Here is a 17708-nt window from a genome sequence, read left to right as displayed (position 1 = left end):
GTGGATTCCCACCAATGTTATGTTTAATGTAGGGAATTTGCCGAGGTCAAAAGGCAACAGGGATCATTTATTCAGGAACCGTAAGCACGTCTCGGGCTTCAGGACGCTGTTTTCATTGTAGAACTTACTATAGTATTATTTGGTAACGCTGCTAATACTGGCCAGAAACAAATACAAATCCACCAAAAATCCGTCCAGCAAGTCGAGACCAGGCCACGTTTATTTAATAGGGTTTCCAGAAGAGCTGCTAAAGGAAGTCCCCAGAGCTGCCACTGCCTACTCAGGTCTACAGGCTCATTCTGGGAGAGCAAATCCATCGTGCTCCACGGACACCCACTGATGCACCCAGCAGTCCAGGCAAGCGCAAAGCTGCTGCCCACCAGCTGCAGAGGAGACAGAGCTCGTCTGGCTCCCGGGACCACCAGGAGATGTCCAATGTTGACTTCTGGTGCACAAGCAGGCAGTTGCTTCTGATTTCATCAAAAGCAGGGAATCTAATTAATAAGGTAGGACTTCCTCTATCCCTATGTACATACAGAATTAATGCCGTCAATACAGACTATGAGAAAAACTAAGACAGAAAAATGAATACAAAAATATTAAATTACAAGAAAGACTATGCTTCTAATGGTATGCAAAACAGCTTATATATTTGAGAAAAGACAAACACTCACTGCAAGGAAGAGTTTTTAGAATTGCCATCTTTCTTCATGAAAAAGAGTATATGGGTTTATTTAACCCGGTCAGATAACTTTAACAAACACCTCATCACATCTATTCCCTTTCAGATTGTGTTTTAGCAGTGTACCATTTGCATCACACATGGAGAATTCTGAACCTGGAAAAGTCTCCTTTCGCTTTAATATCACACTCCCTCAAGAGTATACCATTATTTAAAATTCGATTCCTTCAATATGTATTTTTTTTAAAAAGCACCCTCACAATCTGACAGGTAAAACCTCCAGAAAATAATTCTTCAGTGACAATGTTCCCAAAAGGAATCCAACTTCAACTAAAATTTGAATAATGTGAGCAGGAAGGAACTGGAAATGTACATTAATGAATAATTGTTCAATTCATGTGACAGGGATCATCCTCCACTAGAAATGACAGTTGCACTGGAATGATAAAACTGCAAAGCAGACTGTAAAATAGTGGTAGTCTCCAGCCAGGGTCAGCATGCAGGACACATTTTTAACTCAAATCTAAAAAGTCTTCAATCCATTTTCCTACCCAGCATCCTTCACGTAACACATCAATATGACCTATCTTTTCTGTCTTTTTGATTCAAAGCTTTTGTACAAGTAGTCATGAACCATGAAAAGTGGCCTGATTTGCAGTGATAATGAGGAAAACCCCAGTTCCCACTAAAATCAAGATGAAATCGCCCTGGTATTTTAAGGGACAGACAAACTGCTTAGCACCAGAGTAGGCTGGAAGACAAGAAATTCTATTTACAAAAATATTCAAAGGTTTTCTCCCATATGAGTCATCTGCTTAGAAGATCACATTCAGTCCCCTCCTCTAGCCAGTTTGGGGTCCTTGTCACTTGGCTACACTCACTCAATCTGACCAAATAAATGTGTTTTCAAGAGAATCCCCACTCCAGAACTGCCAATTTCTGGTTGGTGAGGGCAGTCAGCAACAGGGGAGGGAATCAAGTTTCTGCCCTGAGCCATGCAGAGAAATTACTGAGATTTTTTTTCTACCAGCTCAACATGTCTGAATTTAAGAAGCTGGGCTTGAGACCGCTTACAGGGACTTTGGGCTTTGTGCCTCTTTAAAATATTTCCATTGGACATTTATTTGAGAGAATGTGTTTTTAAAATCTAATATGTAGAGAAGGAAAGTACTTACAGAAGGAAGTTTTGTCTTTGACATCAAAGAGAATAAATCCTAGTACTGGCAGAGTAATAGTTCTCCACAGTATAAGTATCAGGTTTGAGGATTCATCATGGTAGGGATAATGAAAGAATTTAACCCAACTTGTCTATCCAGGCCAGCTCCTGCAGATTTGCAAAGGCATGAGGGGTCATGAGCCTCCAGACCTCTCACTGACACCTTTTTCCTATATTTTGGTGTCTCACTGTGGCACAAATAACTATGGTTTCCTTCTAGCTGCTCTAAATAGGCAACATTTAGAGCGCAGCTGTATCAGCACAGAGGGTATGATAACATCCAACAGTCAGGCGAAAGAGGAGACATATAGGAAGCAAAACTCTTAAAAGGCATATTCTGAAAAAGGACTAATAATGTGAGACTACAGAGCTCTGGCAAACATGCAGTAGCAAACTAAAATCAGATGACTGAAGCTACCACATTTCTACTCATCCTCTCTATCCATCTGATAGCTGATCCTGACACAGCACGAGGGCATCTGATCTGCTAGTCAATCAGCTCCACAGCATGCCTGCTGCCAAATTCGTGCCAAACCTCCAAACGTAAGAGAACAAAAAAATAATAAAGCCATTTGCCCAGGTAATATAGCAAGCTAGAGTCAGCAAGCTAGTGCATAAGAACCACAATATGCCAAAAACCCCAAGTCAAGTGCCTTCATTTATCTACTCACACTGACTTTCTCAGATGAAAAGCCCATCTCTACCAAGCTTGTCAACCCTGAAAATAAAGCTGGCTCATTTGCACAGTGGTTTTGGGGCTAAACAGCGTAATTATAAGCTAGCCACTTACAAAACAGTCAGCAAAAGTTGCAAACAGCTGTATATGCACACTTACAGATTACACATGTCAATCCTGGGAGGAGACAGCGGCAGTAGCTGAAGTAGGAGCTTTACCCCATTCTTCCACCCTTCCTCTTTCTCAAATTCACAGAAAAGGTAGGTACATTCATCCGCTGAGAACTGGTAGAAAGCATGAGTGTCTTGAAAATAGAGTTGTCTGTCCACTGTTAGAAAAAATAACATTAGATAGTCTTTAAACCTTTACCATGTAGAAGTTCTGTGTCCCCACCACATTCTGTATTGCACTTGATTTTAATGCTGAGTTGCACCACCACACAGGACAAAAGGATCACAAACTCAGCATAGAAGCAATCCTGCCCTCTCATATTAACTCAGTGCACCCAAACAGGACAACCCCAAAACCTCAATTTGAAGATCTCCAGGCTCCTGAAATTCAAGCATTAAGACTGCTGAGTATTTAATCAATTTTGGAATCAGTTCAGAATTAGGGGATAAAAACCTTCCACTTGTCAGATTTCTGAGCCTTGATTTCCATTGGCTTCTAATCTGTTCTCACTAATGGCCAGGCACTAGTAAACAAAGTTCAATAAAAAAAAGTTCAATAATGGGGATGCAGCCCATCATTATCCCAGCTTCTCCTCAAATTCAGGGCTACTGGATTTGTAGACTAGACCTGGGTAAGATGATGCACCCGTACAACAGCTGTCATCTTCCTGGCATAACCAGGATTGAACTGGGATCGAAGGACAGGATCAAGCCAAAAGCACAAGCTCCTGCTGGGAAAGCCATTTAGCCCTTGTTGAGGCTGCATGATCAGACATACTGTCAGTGTAGCTGGAGCAGAAGAAAACCTTTAAGTATACTGTCACCGTACATAAGCAGAAATCTTCCATAACACCTCACCTTTTCACAAGGAGAAAAGTTAAGTGTCTAGCACAGACCCCAGGGCGGGGTATGCTCCAAGTTGAGCTACCTAAGTAGTCCCAGCTACAAGTCAAGTCCATCAGATTTCCAGAGGTTGGTTACCAGTGTAATTATCACCAACCACATTAGCTAGACCAAACCCCTAAATTTGGTGGGGAAGGTGTGGACAGCCGGGTAAAACCTGGCATCATCACTGTCTCAAGGAGCTGAATCCTCTCTCAATCCATTGTAATCTAAAACTATGAAAAACAGAGAGAGGAAGGGAAAAATCACTAATAGCTAGAGAAGTCATCTGGCGAAGCCATGATCTGCAGTGACTAAACAGCTGCTGTCTTGTGAAAAACCTAAAAGAGCTTGAGGAGAAAAAAAAAATAGGCTGGAAAAGACACACACGCTGTCTGCAACTTTGTAATAGGCAATTACATTTGCAAAAGCAAAAGGAAGGAAATTGCCTAAAAAAAGAGATTAATCTTTGGTGTTTATGAAATGAAAGGTTACAGAGGTGAGCCTACTGAAGAGATAGTAAAATAAACAACTGTCAAGAAAAATGGATCAATCTTTTTTTTTTTTTTTTTTTCCCCTCCTTCCTCTCCCATCAAAAATGTGAGTCTTATCCTGTGCAGGAGAAACTTGATAGCCTTCCTCACGCTAGAAGTACTATCAAGACTGACCTGATAATATAATGCCCATATCCAGGAGAAGCTGCCACACTCCAACTGCTGTAGATCTGCACTTAACAAAAGGGCACTGCTCCAGAAGCCAGTCTACCAGTTCCGATCCAACACAGCTTCTCCTGAAAATAAGCAAAACATCACTCCTTACACCACAGTAATGTTAAAATGCTCTTTTATAATAAAGAGGTATTTTTTAAAGCTATTAAAAGTGAATCCTTTTGTTCAGCAGGGCAAACCCTTTGTCTCAATTACTACTTTTTGTAATCCTATTCATTTCAAGGGAAGAAATTATTCTGGCAAGTCTCAGGGGGTGCCCCTAGTTACAACGAGGGAACTCGTGTTAGATGAGTAAGTTCCCTTACACACCTAATTCATGTGGCACAATTTACAATATATAATATTTTTATCAATTTGTGCTGCATACACACAGTCATCCAAAGATGTATAAGAGCTAAATAAAATCCAGCTTTTAGCCTCAGGATTTTATTTCCTTTCTGAGCATAGGCATAAGCAATACAGCTACACAATATATGTGTAAGACCTTGAATGTTGCTCTAGGATGTACTTCATCTTTCATATTATTGGTAAACTTATCTTTTTAAATCATTAAAAAAAAGAAGTTGTGGCTTTTTCTTAAATACGGATATGAATGAATGGTGGTATAATAGAGACCTGCATATTTTGGCATAATTGAAAATAGGAGGAAGCATTTATGCTGTAATGCAACACAAATGGAAAATGGCTTCATTACAGAAATATTCCATAAATTACATGCAAAAATCACAGTGTAACTAAATCTTAGGAATCCAATTAATCTCTTTTATAACTCCAGACCAGGGCTGAATTTAATACTCTTTCTTTTCAACGAAATAACAGACAAACACAACTGCATATGAAATCATAAGCAATTAAATTAATGGACATACAATCAGGCCACTGCTGCTTTCTGACAACTGACAAAGTAACATAAGAAAAGATATTAAAATACATGACATTTTAAAGAATTTTTTTAGAAAATATTTTCGATTCTTAGTAACACACACAAAATCTCACTCTCAGAACTTACTCTCTTGTCAAATCAGGGCATAGACAAATGCAAATAAAACCCCTCCAGTTGATTAAACAAATGATCTCAGGTTACCTGCAAATGCCAGTAAGGTACACCCTGTCTTTAATCAGGTCAGACGCTTGTAGAGTAAAAATATTCCTGAGAGCTCTCCCAGCACAGGAAGAACTTTCTCCATAAATCTGATTGAAAAGAGAAATTGAAAACTGTGACAAACAGGGATTTATTCCTGCTGTAGTAAATTGCCTTGCCACTGTCCGCTCCCTCCCTCTGAGCAATGCCTTCTCCCCAGCTAAACAACAAGCAAGCAGTCCAAGCCTCATAGGAAGTGCACCCCAACTTCTGCCATGCCCCGCTGTATCATGGGTTGCAGATGCCCCCATGAGCTGGACTACTTTTACATTTGCTGCCTTAGAAAAGCAGAGGTTTTACTATCTGTCAGCTTTACCTTTGAACAACAGACAAGTTCAAATGAAAACAAGTGTTATTCTAGCAAAGCAAAAAGACTATATTAACCATTGCAAAACCACACAAATAGTTAAAATTAAACATTATTCCATATGTATTTGGAATAATAATTTAATACAAGCCTAATACACATTGAAACACCATTTCATAGTTTTTTCTTTTTGTTCAGAAGCTTTGGAGGTATCCTACGATAGCTACAGGTCAGTTCATCCATGCCTTGACAGGAGGATGTGGTCTTTCAGAATGGACACACCTCTGACTTCCCCCCACACCTGAAAGGAGGTTGTAGCGAAGTGGGTGTTGGTCTCTTCTCCCAAGTAACTAGCGATAGGACGAGAGGAAATGGCCTCAAGTTGCGCCAGGGGAGGTTTAGATTGGATGTGAGGAAAAATTTCTTCACTGAAAGAGTGGTTAAACGTTGGACCAGGCTGCCCAGGGAAGTGGTGGAGTCCCCATCCCTGGAAGTATTTAAAAGACGAGTAGATGAGGCACTTAGGGACATGGTTTAGCGGGCATGGTGGTTTTGGGTCGACGGTTGGACTCGATGATCTTGGAGGTCTTTTCCAACCTTAATGATTCTATGATTCTATGATTTCTACCTTACACCTCAAGGCTGCAGATGTGTATCAAAACAGGACCCAACTCCATCTTCCATAAAACCATGTTCCACCTTGACTCTGTACACCACTCCGTACTGCTGAATTTAACTCAGGCTTCTGTTGTGATGTTTCCTCACCGTCCCAGCAAAACACATAGGTAACACAAATAACTAACTCCAAAGAAAAAACAATGCCGTGGTTTCACCTTTTTTTTTTTGTTTCCTATGTTTAGGACTCTTTCAAGGAACATAAAACAGTCCTGAGACAGCAAAGTCTTGTGAGATGCAAAAACAGAGCTCTCAAACATTGCAAAAGTAAGCTAATTGGTGGCAATCATTTAAATGGCTGGGAAGCAAGTGCATGTCAGTATTCACAACAATTCAGTTTGCAAATTCAGTAATAGAAGTAGACCATTTTTAACATGCACAAATTGTAACTTGTTAACTGGATTTAACTGCAGGCCATATTCACAAGTGTCTTCCAAGCTATGATTAAGAGGTCAAACCAAAGCAAAAAGATTCCTAATATGTTGTTTGATGAAATGGAATTAAAAAGAAGCTTGACAAGTACCTTGTTTGAAGGAGTTTCCAAATAGGGATTTGAAATTCTTCTAGACAGGGTCTGTAAGACAATATGGTAGAGCTTTAGTTTTGTTCTGGGTTTTGTATGGAAAAAAAGCAGCAGCAATCTAGGTCTTTTAGCTATTGAAATCTAAATAAAAAGAATTTATCAAATCATCTGAGTAGTCTAACTGAAGTCTCCAAATAATTTTTTTTTCACATCAGATCAAAGGTTTGGTAAACTCAGTTCTGTGTTGTTTACTACATTTATTCTTGATCTGGAAAAGAAGGTGAGCAACGAGGTGGCAAAGCCTGTAGACAACACACAATTATTTGGGCCAGGAAAGACCAGAAATGACAGTGAAGAATTTAAAGATAAACATTAAAAAAGCTAGGTGAAAAGACAATATCATGATGAGTTCAACATTAAAAGCAGCATGTGCTAGAGGGAGAAAATGTAATTACACATGCTCTAATACCTCTTAAAGCATACTTTATCAATTCAGTAAAGACACCTCAGGGCCACAGAACACTTCTCAAGGAAGACCACTCTTCTAAACGAAATTCTTAACTGTAGTTAAAAAAAATATTGGGATAAATGAGGAATAAAATGGTGACCAGCAGGGAGGTAACACTGCTCTAATGTAGATCAGCATTATCTCTGCTGTGCCACATGCTGCACTAGTAACAACATCTCAAAAAAAATGGACGCTACAATGTTAGAGGGGATTCAGACAATAATAGCAGTAGGAATAATAAAGGATTTGGATAAATTTTAATATGAGAAGAGACAGAAAAGACTGTGACTATTTAGCTTACAAAGGAGAGATTACAGGAGACATAATGCAATTACACAAAATAATGAAATGGCACAGAGAAAAGACAGACTTTCTGTGCTCTGTTTTATGTAACATAAGAATAACCGATTACTCAATGAAATTAGAGAGGATTCGTATTTGAGGAGATAGAAAGGAAAATGACACATAACTCTTCACAGCGGGGAAATGCAAATGCCAAAACCTTACTCCTGATCAATAAAGATTGGGGATTTAAAGTTATAAAATTAACAGTGAACCAGAACTCTGGAAGGCAGAGACAGGATAAACATCTCTACGAGAGTCAGGTTACCCCACCTTTACTCATCATGATACTTCCATATCTTGTCAGTGTTAAAAGACAAGATATTGTCTACTCTGATGCTTACTGGCAACTTCTGTCTTACTACAAGCCACACAAGACACAAATAAACATTGCCTAAAAGAAGTCTGGAAGTGGGACAGAAGACATTGTGCAGGTGCACTGGCAGCACAATGGGAGGACTGTGTGGTGCTCCCTCACATTATTGCAACTTGTAGGCAGCATAATTAATTCCTCGCTTTGAGAAGGATCCAATTCACACCTGGTATATTGTAATCATTAAAAAAAAAAAAAAAAAAAATCATCTTTCACACCCTGTAAGAATTACAGAATCCATATTTCAGTAATGCCACCTGCTTTTTTCCCCCCTATATTTTTGTTACTGTATTGTTAGAAAGGGAAGGGAAGTGACAAGAAACCACAGGAGCATCTAAGGCTCTTTATTTACCCTTCCACGCTCATCACAAATGTTAGTGTAGTTCCATGCGTAACAGTAGCTCCATATGGAAATACTATAACATAACAGCTTAATTCCCCTCTCCTGTACCGAACAAAGATGCCGTAAGAGTGCAGCATTGCCTCAGAACCCACTTACTCTTCCTAGCCGGCACGTCATTAACACCTCAGTTCTGCAGCAGCCCTACATACCACTACTTCACTTGGTTTCTGCCCAAGTCTTTCATTCAACAAGCCTCACTCACTGCAGCAGCACAGTCAAAGCTTATACATCGATTTCCCCCCTCTCCGCTCCATTCCCAGGCTGGCGCTAACGACATTATCATCAGCAAGCTAATTCCAGCGATGCCGGTGGGAACTACAGCCCTTGGCATTGCACTGGCTTGGTCCCCGGCATTCAGAGGACGGCTGAGCCTCAGTCAGGTAAAATACTGCTACTGCAGGGTACAGTTACACGACAGCATAAGACCAAACTCAGCAAAAAGGACAAATCTGGTGGCCTTCTACAACGGGGTTACAGCATTGGTGGATAAGGGAAGAGCGACTGACATCATCTACCTGGACTTGTGCAAAGCATTTCATACTGTCCCACACACATCCTTGTCTCTAAAATGGAGAGACATGGATTTGACAGGTGGACCACTTCGTGGATAAGGAATTGGGCTGGATGGTCGCACTCGAGTTGCGGTCAACGGCTCAATGTCCAAGTGGAGACCAGTGACAAGTGGTGTCCCTGAGGGGTCTGGGACCAGTATTCTTTAACATCTTTGTCGTGGACATGGACAGTGGGGATTGAGTGCACCCTCAGCAAGTTTGTGGATACACCAAGCTGAGTGGTGTGATTGATACTCTAGAGGGAAGGGATGCCATCCAGAGGGACCTTGACGGGCTAGAGAGGTGGACCCATGTGAACCTCACGAAGTTCAATAAAGCCAAGTGTAAGGTCCTACACCTGAGTCGGGGCAATCCCAAACATCGATACAGGCTGGGTGATGAGTGGATGGAGAGCAGCCCTGCAGAGAAGGACTTGGTGGTATCGGTGGATGAAAAACTGAGTATGAGCTGGCAACGTGCGCTCACAGCTTAGAAAGCCAATTGCATCCTGGGCTGCATCAAAAGCAGCGTGGCCAGCAGGTCGAGGGAGGTGATTCTCCCCCTCTACTCTGCTCTCATGAGACCCCACCTGGAGTACTGCGTCCAGCTCTGGAGCCCTCAGCGCAAGAAAGACATGGACCTGTTGGAGTGAGTCCAGAGAAGGGCCACGAAGATGATCAGGGGGCTGGAGCTCCTCCCCGATGAGGACAGGCTGAGCGAGTTGAGATTGTTCAGCCTGGAGAAGAGAAGGCTCCGAGGAGACCTTATAGCAGCCTTCCAGTACTTAAAGGGGGCCTACAGGAAAGATGAGGAGGGACTCTTTATCAGGGAGTGTAGTGATAGGATGAGGGGTAATGGTTTTAAACTGAAAGAGGGTAGATTTAGATTAGATATTAGGAAGAAATTCCAAGGAATCTGCAAAAGGTGACCGAGGCTGAAAACTAGTAGACAAAAAAAAAAAAAAAATCTTCTCATTTATCCTTCAAACCACATAGTGCTAGCTCTGGTGCAGGGGAGGGAGAAGGAATTCACAGCCCTGAAATGGGAGAAGGGAAGACAGGACAACAGCTTCTGTTGGTGACAGCCTGAACCCATATCAGCTTGGAGCAAGCATGAAACATTGGAGAGCACATTTAGCCTGCCATGCAGGAATCTACACAGACAAAATTTCTACAAATATAAGAAAATGGAAATTGCATAGAAGAAAATAAAACAAAAATGGAAGTGGCATTCTGGAATAGAAAAAATCATCTTTCCTGTTTATGCTAATGCAGCCTGTGTAATGTTGAAACAGTCACTGCAGTGAGGCTGAAATTTATAGCAAATTTTAGGAGTTTATGTCCTAGCTACCAAATTAGATCCCCTTCTCTTTTTTTTTTTTTTAACTTGCCTCAATAAATATTTAGCTAGCACAATATCACTTCATTTTGTGCTACTGAGTGCACCTCTGTTCAGAGACTCTACTTTGGCTGTTGGGGACAAACTGGGCAGTCCTCTTCCAGAGAGAGGAAGAAGAGGGAGTGGATCGGGGGTCCAGGCTTTGTTTGAAAGCCCCAACCTTCAGGCTGCTGTGTGGGGGAAGCACCACTCCTCCCTGAAGGTATTTGGTAAATATAGGCTGCTCCTCTCAAATGATTTTGACACACACACACACCAATTCAAAATACATTTGCAAATAACTCTTAGAATGAGCCAAAATGTGCTTTTAAAGCAAATTCACTAGTCATCAAGCAAACAACTCATCTCTCGTGAAAACTACCTTGGAACAGCTATTGCTGCCCATGCCAAGTGCCGCTTTCCAGGCACTGCCACCCCGGCATCCACCTGTGCCTCTTCACCAGCTTGAGGAGAAGCTTTGCCAAACCATGTGTCAGGGAGGAGATGGGGATGTGGCAGCACGTATGGTCCTGGGACAGGAGACCATATGTGGAGCAGATCCAGAGCGCTGGGTGTCCTCCAGGAGGGCTCTCCCATCGTACATGAGTAGGTGTGCATAGGTGGCTTCAGTTTCCCTGCTGGGGGTGCAGGAAGAAAGAGGCAGGGAGCTGGTGCCCTGCACTGCGCGATCAGGAATATGAAGTATGAACACGGCACAGGGATGGCATCCTAGCCCGGGGACACGACTTGCACGTGACAGGAGAGGACAGTTAGGACAGGTGGCCCAGGAGAAGGTTTTGGAATAGGACTGCTAGGATCCAAATCTGAATACACTACAGATAATTTAGTCTGAAATTGAGAAAAATTATACAAGGAGTTTACTGTGGTATTTAAAGCCACTAGAAATGCAGGGAATAGAGCAATAGTGTTAAAGAATGGGAGGCTTAGAATAAAGTGACCAGCAAGTAATTTAAAACAACCAGAAGGAAATACTTCTTTACAATCCATATGACCAGCTCATGGAATTATTAGCCAAAGAACCAAATACTCCAGGTAGATTTTTAAAACCAGTAGCTAATTCAATGACTGATACTACTATGCAAGGTCTATATCTGGATTTAAATTAGTATTGCTTCAACTGGACAATTATTTTTCAACAACTTGGGAATCTCTGCCATTATTTAAAGCTAAGCATGCAAAGATATTGATGATAATATTTTAATAGATGAGCATAAACTGATTTTTTAAAGGTTTGGAAAGAAATTCCCCCACGACATACTACACAACAAGCAAAGTGTACTAATGAAGGCACATTTTGGTCTCCATTGGAAAGATCAAGCTGTATCTTACTGTGAGATGCTGACTTAGTTCTTTACTCAGCAGAGTATTGAACTGGCTCCACTACAGCAACTCCCTATGCACTTACTACAACGTGGTTAATATTCTAATCAAGGGCTAAAGATACTATAGAGCATGTTTTCAGTTATACCTTTTGGAGATATATTTGAAATTTCTCCTCGTTTTTAGATCTGGGATTTTGCTTTGGCCTCATCTCAACCTCAGAGGATGACTTGCCTACAAGTTGCTTGTGCTTTGCCTCCTGCCCAAGCTGTTCCAACAACTGCTGATATTTCTGCCGTTGCCAGCACTGCAGTCGCGGTAGCATCAGCAACGCTCCATACATCTGCTAGCAATTTAATCACCATCATGCTCAGAAAGAAACAAAGCAAGAGTGCTTGGAGCTCCAGTTCAAGTGCTTTCCTCAGCTGGGATTTAGTACAGTGGTAGCAGCCAGCAACCTGTCTACACTAGAAGTCACGCTGTAACACTACAGAAGAGGCCGTAGAAATTGTAGGAAAATAATAATTTCAAATATGGGATGCAAATGTTTTGCCTTTCTTCTAAGAGCGTCTGATATTCCTGTGGAGTTAGCAAGAAAAAAAAGCTTTGGCAAAAATAGGGAAGTAAGACTTTTTTTTATTAATCAAGATTATTCCTTTTCCTAAATCTTTTACAGCAGGATTTATATTAAAACTAAAAGAAACAAGAAAAAGGCAGAATCTAGTCTCTTCCCCCCCAGCAAATTGTTTAAGCTTCCACTCCAAGTTTTTCAAATAACTAGGTTTTTAACTGGTTGCGTTACCAAAAATTGAGCATAATGCCACATTAAGAGTTTGCAATGTGCAATCAAACTTTACCTGTTTTCAGTTTACAACACACACATCAATATTTGTCTGTTTGATCAGGGCTTAATTTGCAGACATGCCCATGATCAACTCCACACTGCTCAGCAGTTCTAGGAACATTTTTGTGTACAAATATAAGAAAACAATTGTTCATAGGTTCAGGGCACTATCACTATGTCACTAAAGAATTCAGTATAGCACTTCTGCATTCCAAATTGGATTACTCAGTATACTTAAAATTAAGCAAATGCTTCAGTGTTGTGCTCTATCAGGGCTTATTCCCTAAATATAAATAGCCTGAAAAAAAATCATCTCATTTTGAAATGCACGTGGTGTAGCACAGACTACCTGGTAACGAGATCGTTTCTATTCCCTGGCAGGGGGATTTCTACAACTACTCAACACCTGAATCCTAAATTCGCTAATGTCACCACAAAGGAAATTATATATTCAGACAGATTTCCAAACAGCATTTAAGCATCCAAGCCTAAAATACTTCCACAAGTATTCATGCTGGAAACTTCTCACGTTCCAACCATAAGAGACGGCGTATGGAAAAGGATCACAAATAAAGCTGAATCCAAATTCACTCTCAAAAACAATCATCTGTTTGTGCTTTTCTCTCTTTACTAATCATTCAACTCTAACAATATAGCGGCTCAGGAAAAATTAAAAAAATCCACCAGGGGTATTTATTTAATTTCCCTCAGGCTTCTCTCCCACTCCACGCACAAATCAAACAGTAATTATTTTTTTCCTAGGCAGATTTCTTTCTCTCATTACGAACCATGACAATGATAATGCCATAACAGCGATAGAAACTACTGCAACTGTTGCAACTGATGGAACCCTGAGGGGTTTTTTCTTCAAAAAGATTTGCTGGAGTTGCTAAAAGCAAGCAGCTATAATAATTAGAGAGTTTCCACTCCAGCCCTGATCTGAACATGAATCTTGGAACAAAGCTGGGCTGTACCTGCCCGACACACCCTCCTCAACCTGCAATACAAGAAGGCATCATTTTCCGCAGAGGTAAATGCTCATTTATTCCCAGTGCTTACTCATGCCAGGCAAGGAGTGGGGGAAGGGAGAGAAAATTACTGAACAATTTGGCTTATCACTTTGAATTTTTCGTTTGACATCACTTGCTCCTGTTGAAATTATTGGGGGTTTAAGCAGAAAGACATGGGTGCTGTGTTTAGTAGATGAAACGCTACCATCGCTTGAGGGTGGCTGGATATAGGGAGTGTTGTCATGAATCCCAATCCGTTTCCATGTGGCAGCAGATTTTTCCTCGTGGTTGCTAAGGCACAGCAAGCAGAGTTCGTTGGGAAGCTAGCTGACTTTCAGCAGATATCATTCATATGAAACCGTAGAATATGCCTGACTTTCTGCCAAATAATATTCATAACAAACAACCTTCCCCCACTGCTCCTCTCAAAACCCACTGTCAGAATTCATGGATAACGAAGAACAACCAACGGAACAGTTCTCTCCATTAATATTTATTTAAGATTAAATAAAAAACTCTTTATAAAGGATCCTTTATAAAGGAAAGATCTTCTCCTGATCATCTTAAACTTCATATACTTAGATGTAGCATAAAAAGGTCAAAAAGCTGTAAAAAGAGAAATCTGTATTCAGCAGAGCTTGCAATGTAGGGTTCTCAGGTGAGCCTGCAAAGCTCTCTGGAGAAACCCAAATGGGCATTAGTGAAAGGAAACCAAAGAGTCTATTCTCACCTGTTTTCTGTATTAAAAGAACCTGCAATGAATCTGAGTAAGTTATTTCACAAAAGGGAAATCCACAACTCATGGTTTATTCTCACCTCCCCCAGAACAGAAAGGGATCTGCAAAGAAAATGGCTGCTCTTTATAAAGACAAGCAGTGCTCTTTAGGTTTAAAGACTTATTTCTGAGACGACAACAGTCAGGAAAGCAATGCGTTTAGAAGCATTTCTGTATTTTCCAATACCTACCGAACTAAATATGGCTGAATGGGTTTATGTTTCAAACAAAACTCTTTTTTAGATAATCTGGCATAAACCAGCCACTTTTAAAGTCTCCATAGCCTAGTAAGGAGTGTAATGTAGTCCGCAAGAGCAAATTTTGTTTGCAATGTCCTTTTCTTTACCCAAAAGAAGTTAAGAAAAGAAAAGAATATCACAGAAGACAATACAGCAGGACTGACTGGTTGCTCTCCTCCCTCTTCCCCAGTCCTTCAATGGGAGAAAAGCCCTGGATAAATCCAGCTTCGGGAAGGCACCAACAGAGGCCCGAACCTCCTCTGTCTGTATCCTGTGCCTCAAATAAAGCTGCGGCATCCTGACACGGAAGCCAACTCAGTTTGAGAGAAAGGGAGGAGTGGTGAACTGGCAGAGAGGGATGCCTGGGTTAGAGAAACTTTATGTTCCTTAAAAAAAGGAGACGGCCACTCTCCTGCTAATGATGCATTTCCACGAGCAGATTAAAGTACCATAAAATGAGGCTGCTGACAAGCAGGTCGTGTCCTCCCTCCACCTCCTGCTTCACCTTCCCATCCCTACTGCTCTTCTGCTTTGTGCTTCCACGTGTGTCTGTTAAGCCACGTCCTAAACCAAGCAGAAGGGCCCATAGCTTCGAAGTGGCTCGTTAAATAACAATTCATTTTAACCCAGATTATTTCCCTCTGCCAGGTCACTGGGGAGCCATACAAACACGATCGCTAGCGAGGCGGGTGGCAGGGGCACAGGCGAAAGCAGTGGGACGCGGAGGGAGGCAGGAAGGGACAGCTGTGCTCAGAGGAAGCACTTGTTTATGCTGAATTAAAACTATCCAAGGAATGATGGCACAAAACACGCCTAATAAATCCTCAGTGTCTCTGCACTGTCAACAAAAAAAGGAAGTTAACTATGCCCACAAAAAATGACAGGACAAAATTCAAAGGTGTCAGTAATGGGGAACTTCACCTCCCACCTTCGTGTTCACATAAGTGCATCAGTTTAAGTAAAACAGAAATCCCATCTCATTTAACTCCATAGATCAATTGTAGACTGCATGGGCTACAGCCATAGTTTACAATATAGAAACAGAGCTTAAACAAGTTTTCTCTTCTCTTTCTTATAAAAACATTATGGACATTTTCAACCCATATGCTAATACAATGTTTGCAATGAGAGTTCATTAAATATGAAAAGAAGAAAGAATCAGAATTTTACTGCTTTTTATCATGCTTTATATAACATTAAAATATGCAGAGTACACTTAATTGACTATTTGTGTTCCTTCATTAACCTAACTTTATTGCAGCATTTGTGGTCTAGTTTGCCATTTCAGCCATACCTTTCCTTATGCTACCTTAAAAGCTTCCCAGTGCATTTCACTCTTCCTGGCTGTCAGCAACATTTCACAGGAAAGCAGCATCCTCCCTTTTTTTCAGTACAAAATAGGCACTGCACAGACTGTCACCGTAAAAAATTAGCAATATTGGTGCATTTATTTCTCTTTAAAACTCAGCACCTAATAAATACAGTAGATGGTCTTTGTAATCTACCATCGTGTTCCTGGCCATCAGCATCTGGTTTGGTTTTGATCTGGAGGGTAGCACACAAGAGCAGGTGGGTGGGGGTTTTTAGTGATTATTAAAATTTTATGCAACAATATTTCTAATGATGCAAGTTATAATTTAAGAATACATTATTTGGAGCTTTCAAAAGAATGTGCACTGGATATTTCACACTATAATTAAAAAGATGTTCCCAGTGACAGGTTACCATTTCTTTTCAGATAGATCTAAACAAACACATCAACAAAACAGTGAAAAGAGAGATCAGGAGTAGGAAAATGCGGATTGCCTGCATACTTAAAAGCTTTTCAAAGTACCTCTGTTGGCACATTTCTTGAGTTGCCAGCAAAATACCTTCTCACGACACATTTCCAAATAAAAACAAAAAGAAAGCAGGATGGCACATCAACTTGGAAAAGATGTGCTGCAAGCCAGGCAGCCTGACTCACAAGCATGCATTAGGAAAAAGAAATTTCACGGGGAAATTGTGTGTCAAACACAGAAACTAATGCCCAGGCTGTGCAACCTCCTTCCTGGAGTTTTCATAACTTGACCAGACAAGGCCCTGCACAACGGCTCTGGCTTTGAAGTTAGCCCTGCTTGGACCAGGGGCTAGATCAGACAACCTCCAGGGGGTCCCTTTGAACCCAAATTATTCTGTAATTCACTCCCAGACACAACTTAATCCTGCTCCTCCAACCAGCTGCATCAGGCATGGGATAGAAAGTCTGTGGAGCTGCAGAGCAACCAGAAACACTTTTCTAGATGCACCCTGTGTTTAAAAAAAAGACTCTTAAAGATCACATATTTTCATGTCAGCCTTTCACCAAAACTTCTCCCCATCACATTACCCAATGTGCCAGGTCTCAACTGCTGAGGAGCCAATGTACCTCTGCTGTCAACATTACTGCAGATAATACTGGTGCCAGAACTTGGCCTTCAGCAACCCACATTTGTCAGAGATTAAATATAATAAAAATTTTAAAGCAGACAATCAATTAAACAAGTGATTCATCTCACCTGTCATTACCAACCACCCATCATGTAGATGTAAGTTCAAATGCTCCCTCTCTGGTGTCAGGCAAAATCAGCATGGTTAGGTACTTGATTTTCCCCAGTACAGGCTCAGGAGCCTTCTTGTGAACCGCCCCCATGACCCTGCTGCAAGGATGCTCACCTCTGCCACAAGAATTGTAACAAGCAGCAGAAGGAAAAAAAAATATCCAATATTGCTGCAGCTATTTCAGTGAACACAGATGCAGGAACAAAACTTCAAATATTAGCAAATATTCAGCAAACCAGCTGTGAACGATGCTGACAATAAATAGCTAAAAATGTCAATACAAAGTATATATATTATTGGATAAGAAAATCCATTCCAATCTTAATTTATTCAGAAGCAATTTGCAAATAAAGAACCAGTTTTAT

The 17708-nt window shown here is 41.0% G+C and overlaps 1 protein-coding gene across 1 annotated transcript in view; it reads right to left on the bottom strand.

Moving 5' to 3' along the window:
* Positions 1–17708, bottom strand: part of RAPGEF5 (Rap guanine nucleotide exchange factor 5) — a 163927-nt gene that overhangs the window by 127653 nt on the left and 18566 nt on the right. Inside the window, exons 2-5 of the mRNA XM_076331350.1 lie at positions 7001–7051; positions 5439–5545; positions 4295–4416; positions 2734–2902 (exon numbers count right to left, since the gene is read on the bottom strand). Coding sequence (XP_076187465.1) covers positions 2734–2902; positions 4295–4416; positions 5439–5545; positions 7001–7051 — 449 coding nt within the window. The remainder of the gene's footprint in view (positions 1–2733; positions 2903–4294; positions 4417–5438; positions 5546–7000; positions 7052–17708) is intronic.

The sequence above is a fragment of the Aptenodytes patagonicus genome, chromosome 2 (genome assembly GCF_965638725.1).
Source record: "Aptenodytes patagonicus chromosome 2, bAptPat1.pri.cur, whole genome shotgun sequence".
Taxonomy (NCBI): domain Eukaryota; kingdom Metazoa; phylum Chordata; class Aves; order Sphenisciformes; family Spheniscidae; genus Aptenodytes; species Aptenodytes patagonicus.
The sequence above is the reverse complement of the archived record's forward strand: the minus strand, read 5'-3'. Positions and strand labels throughout refer to the sequence as shown.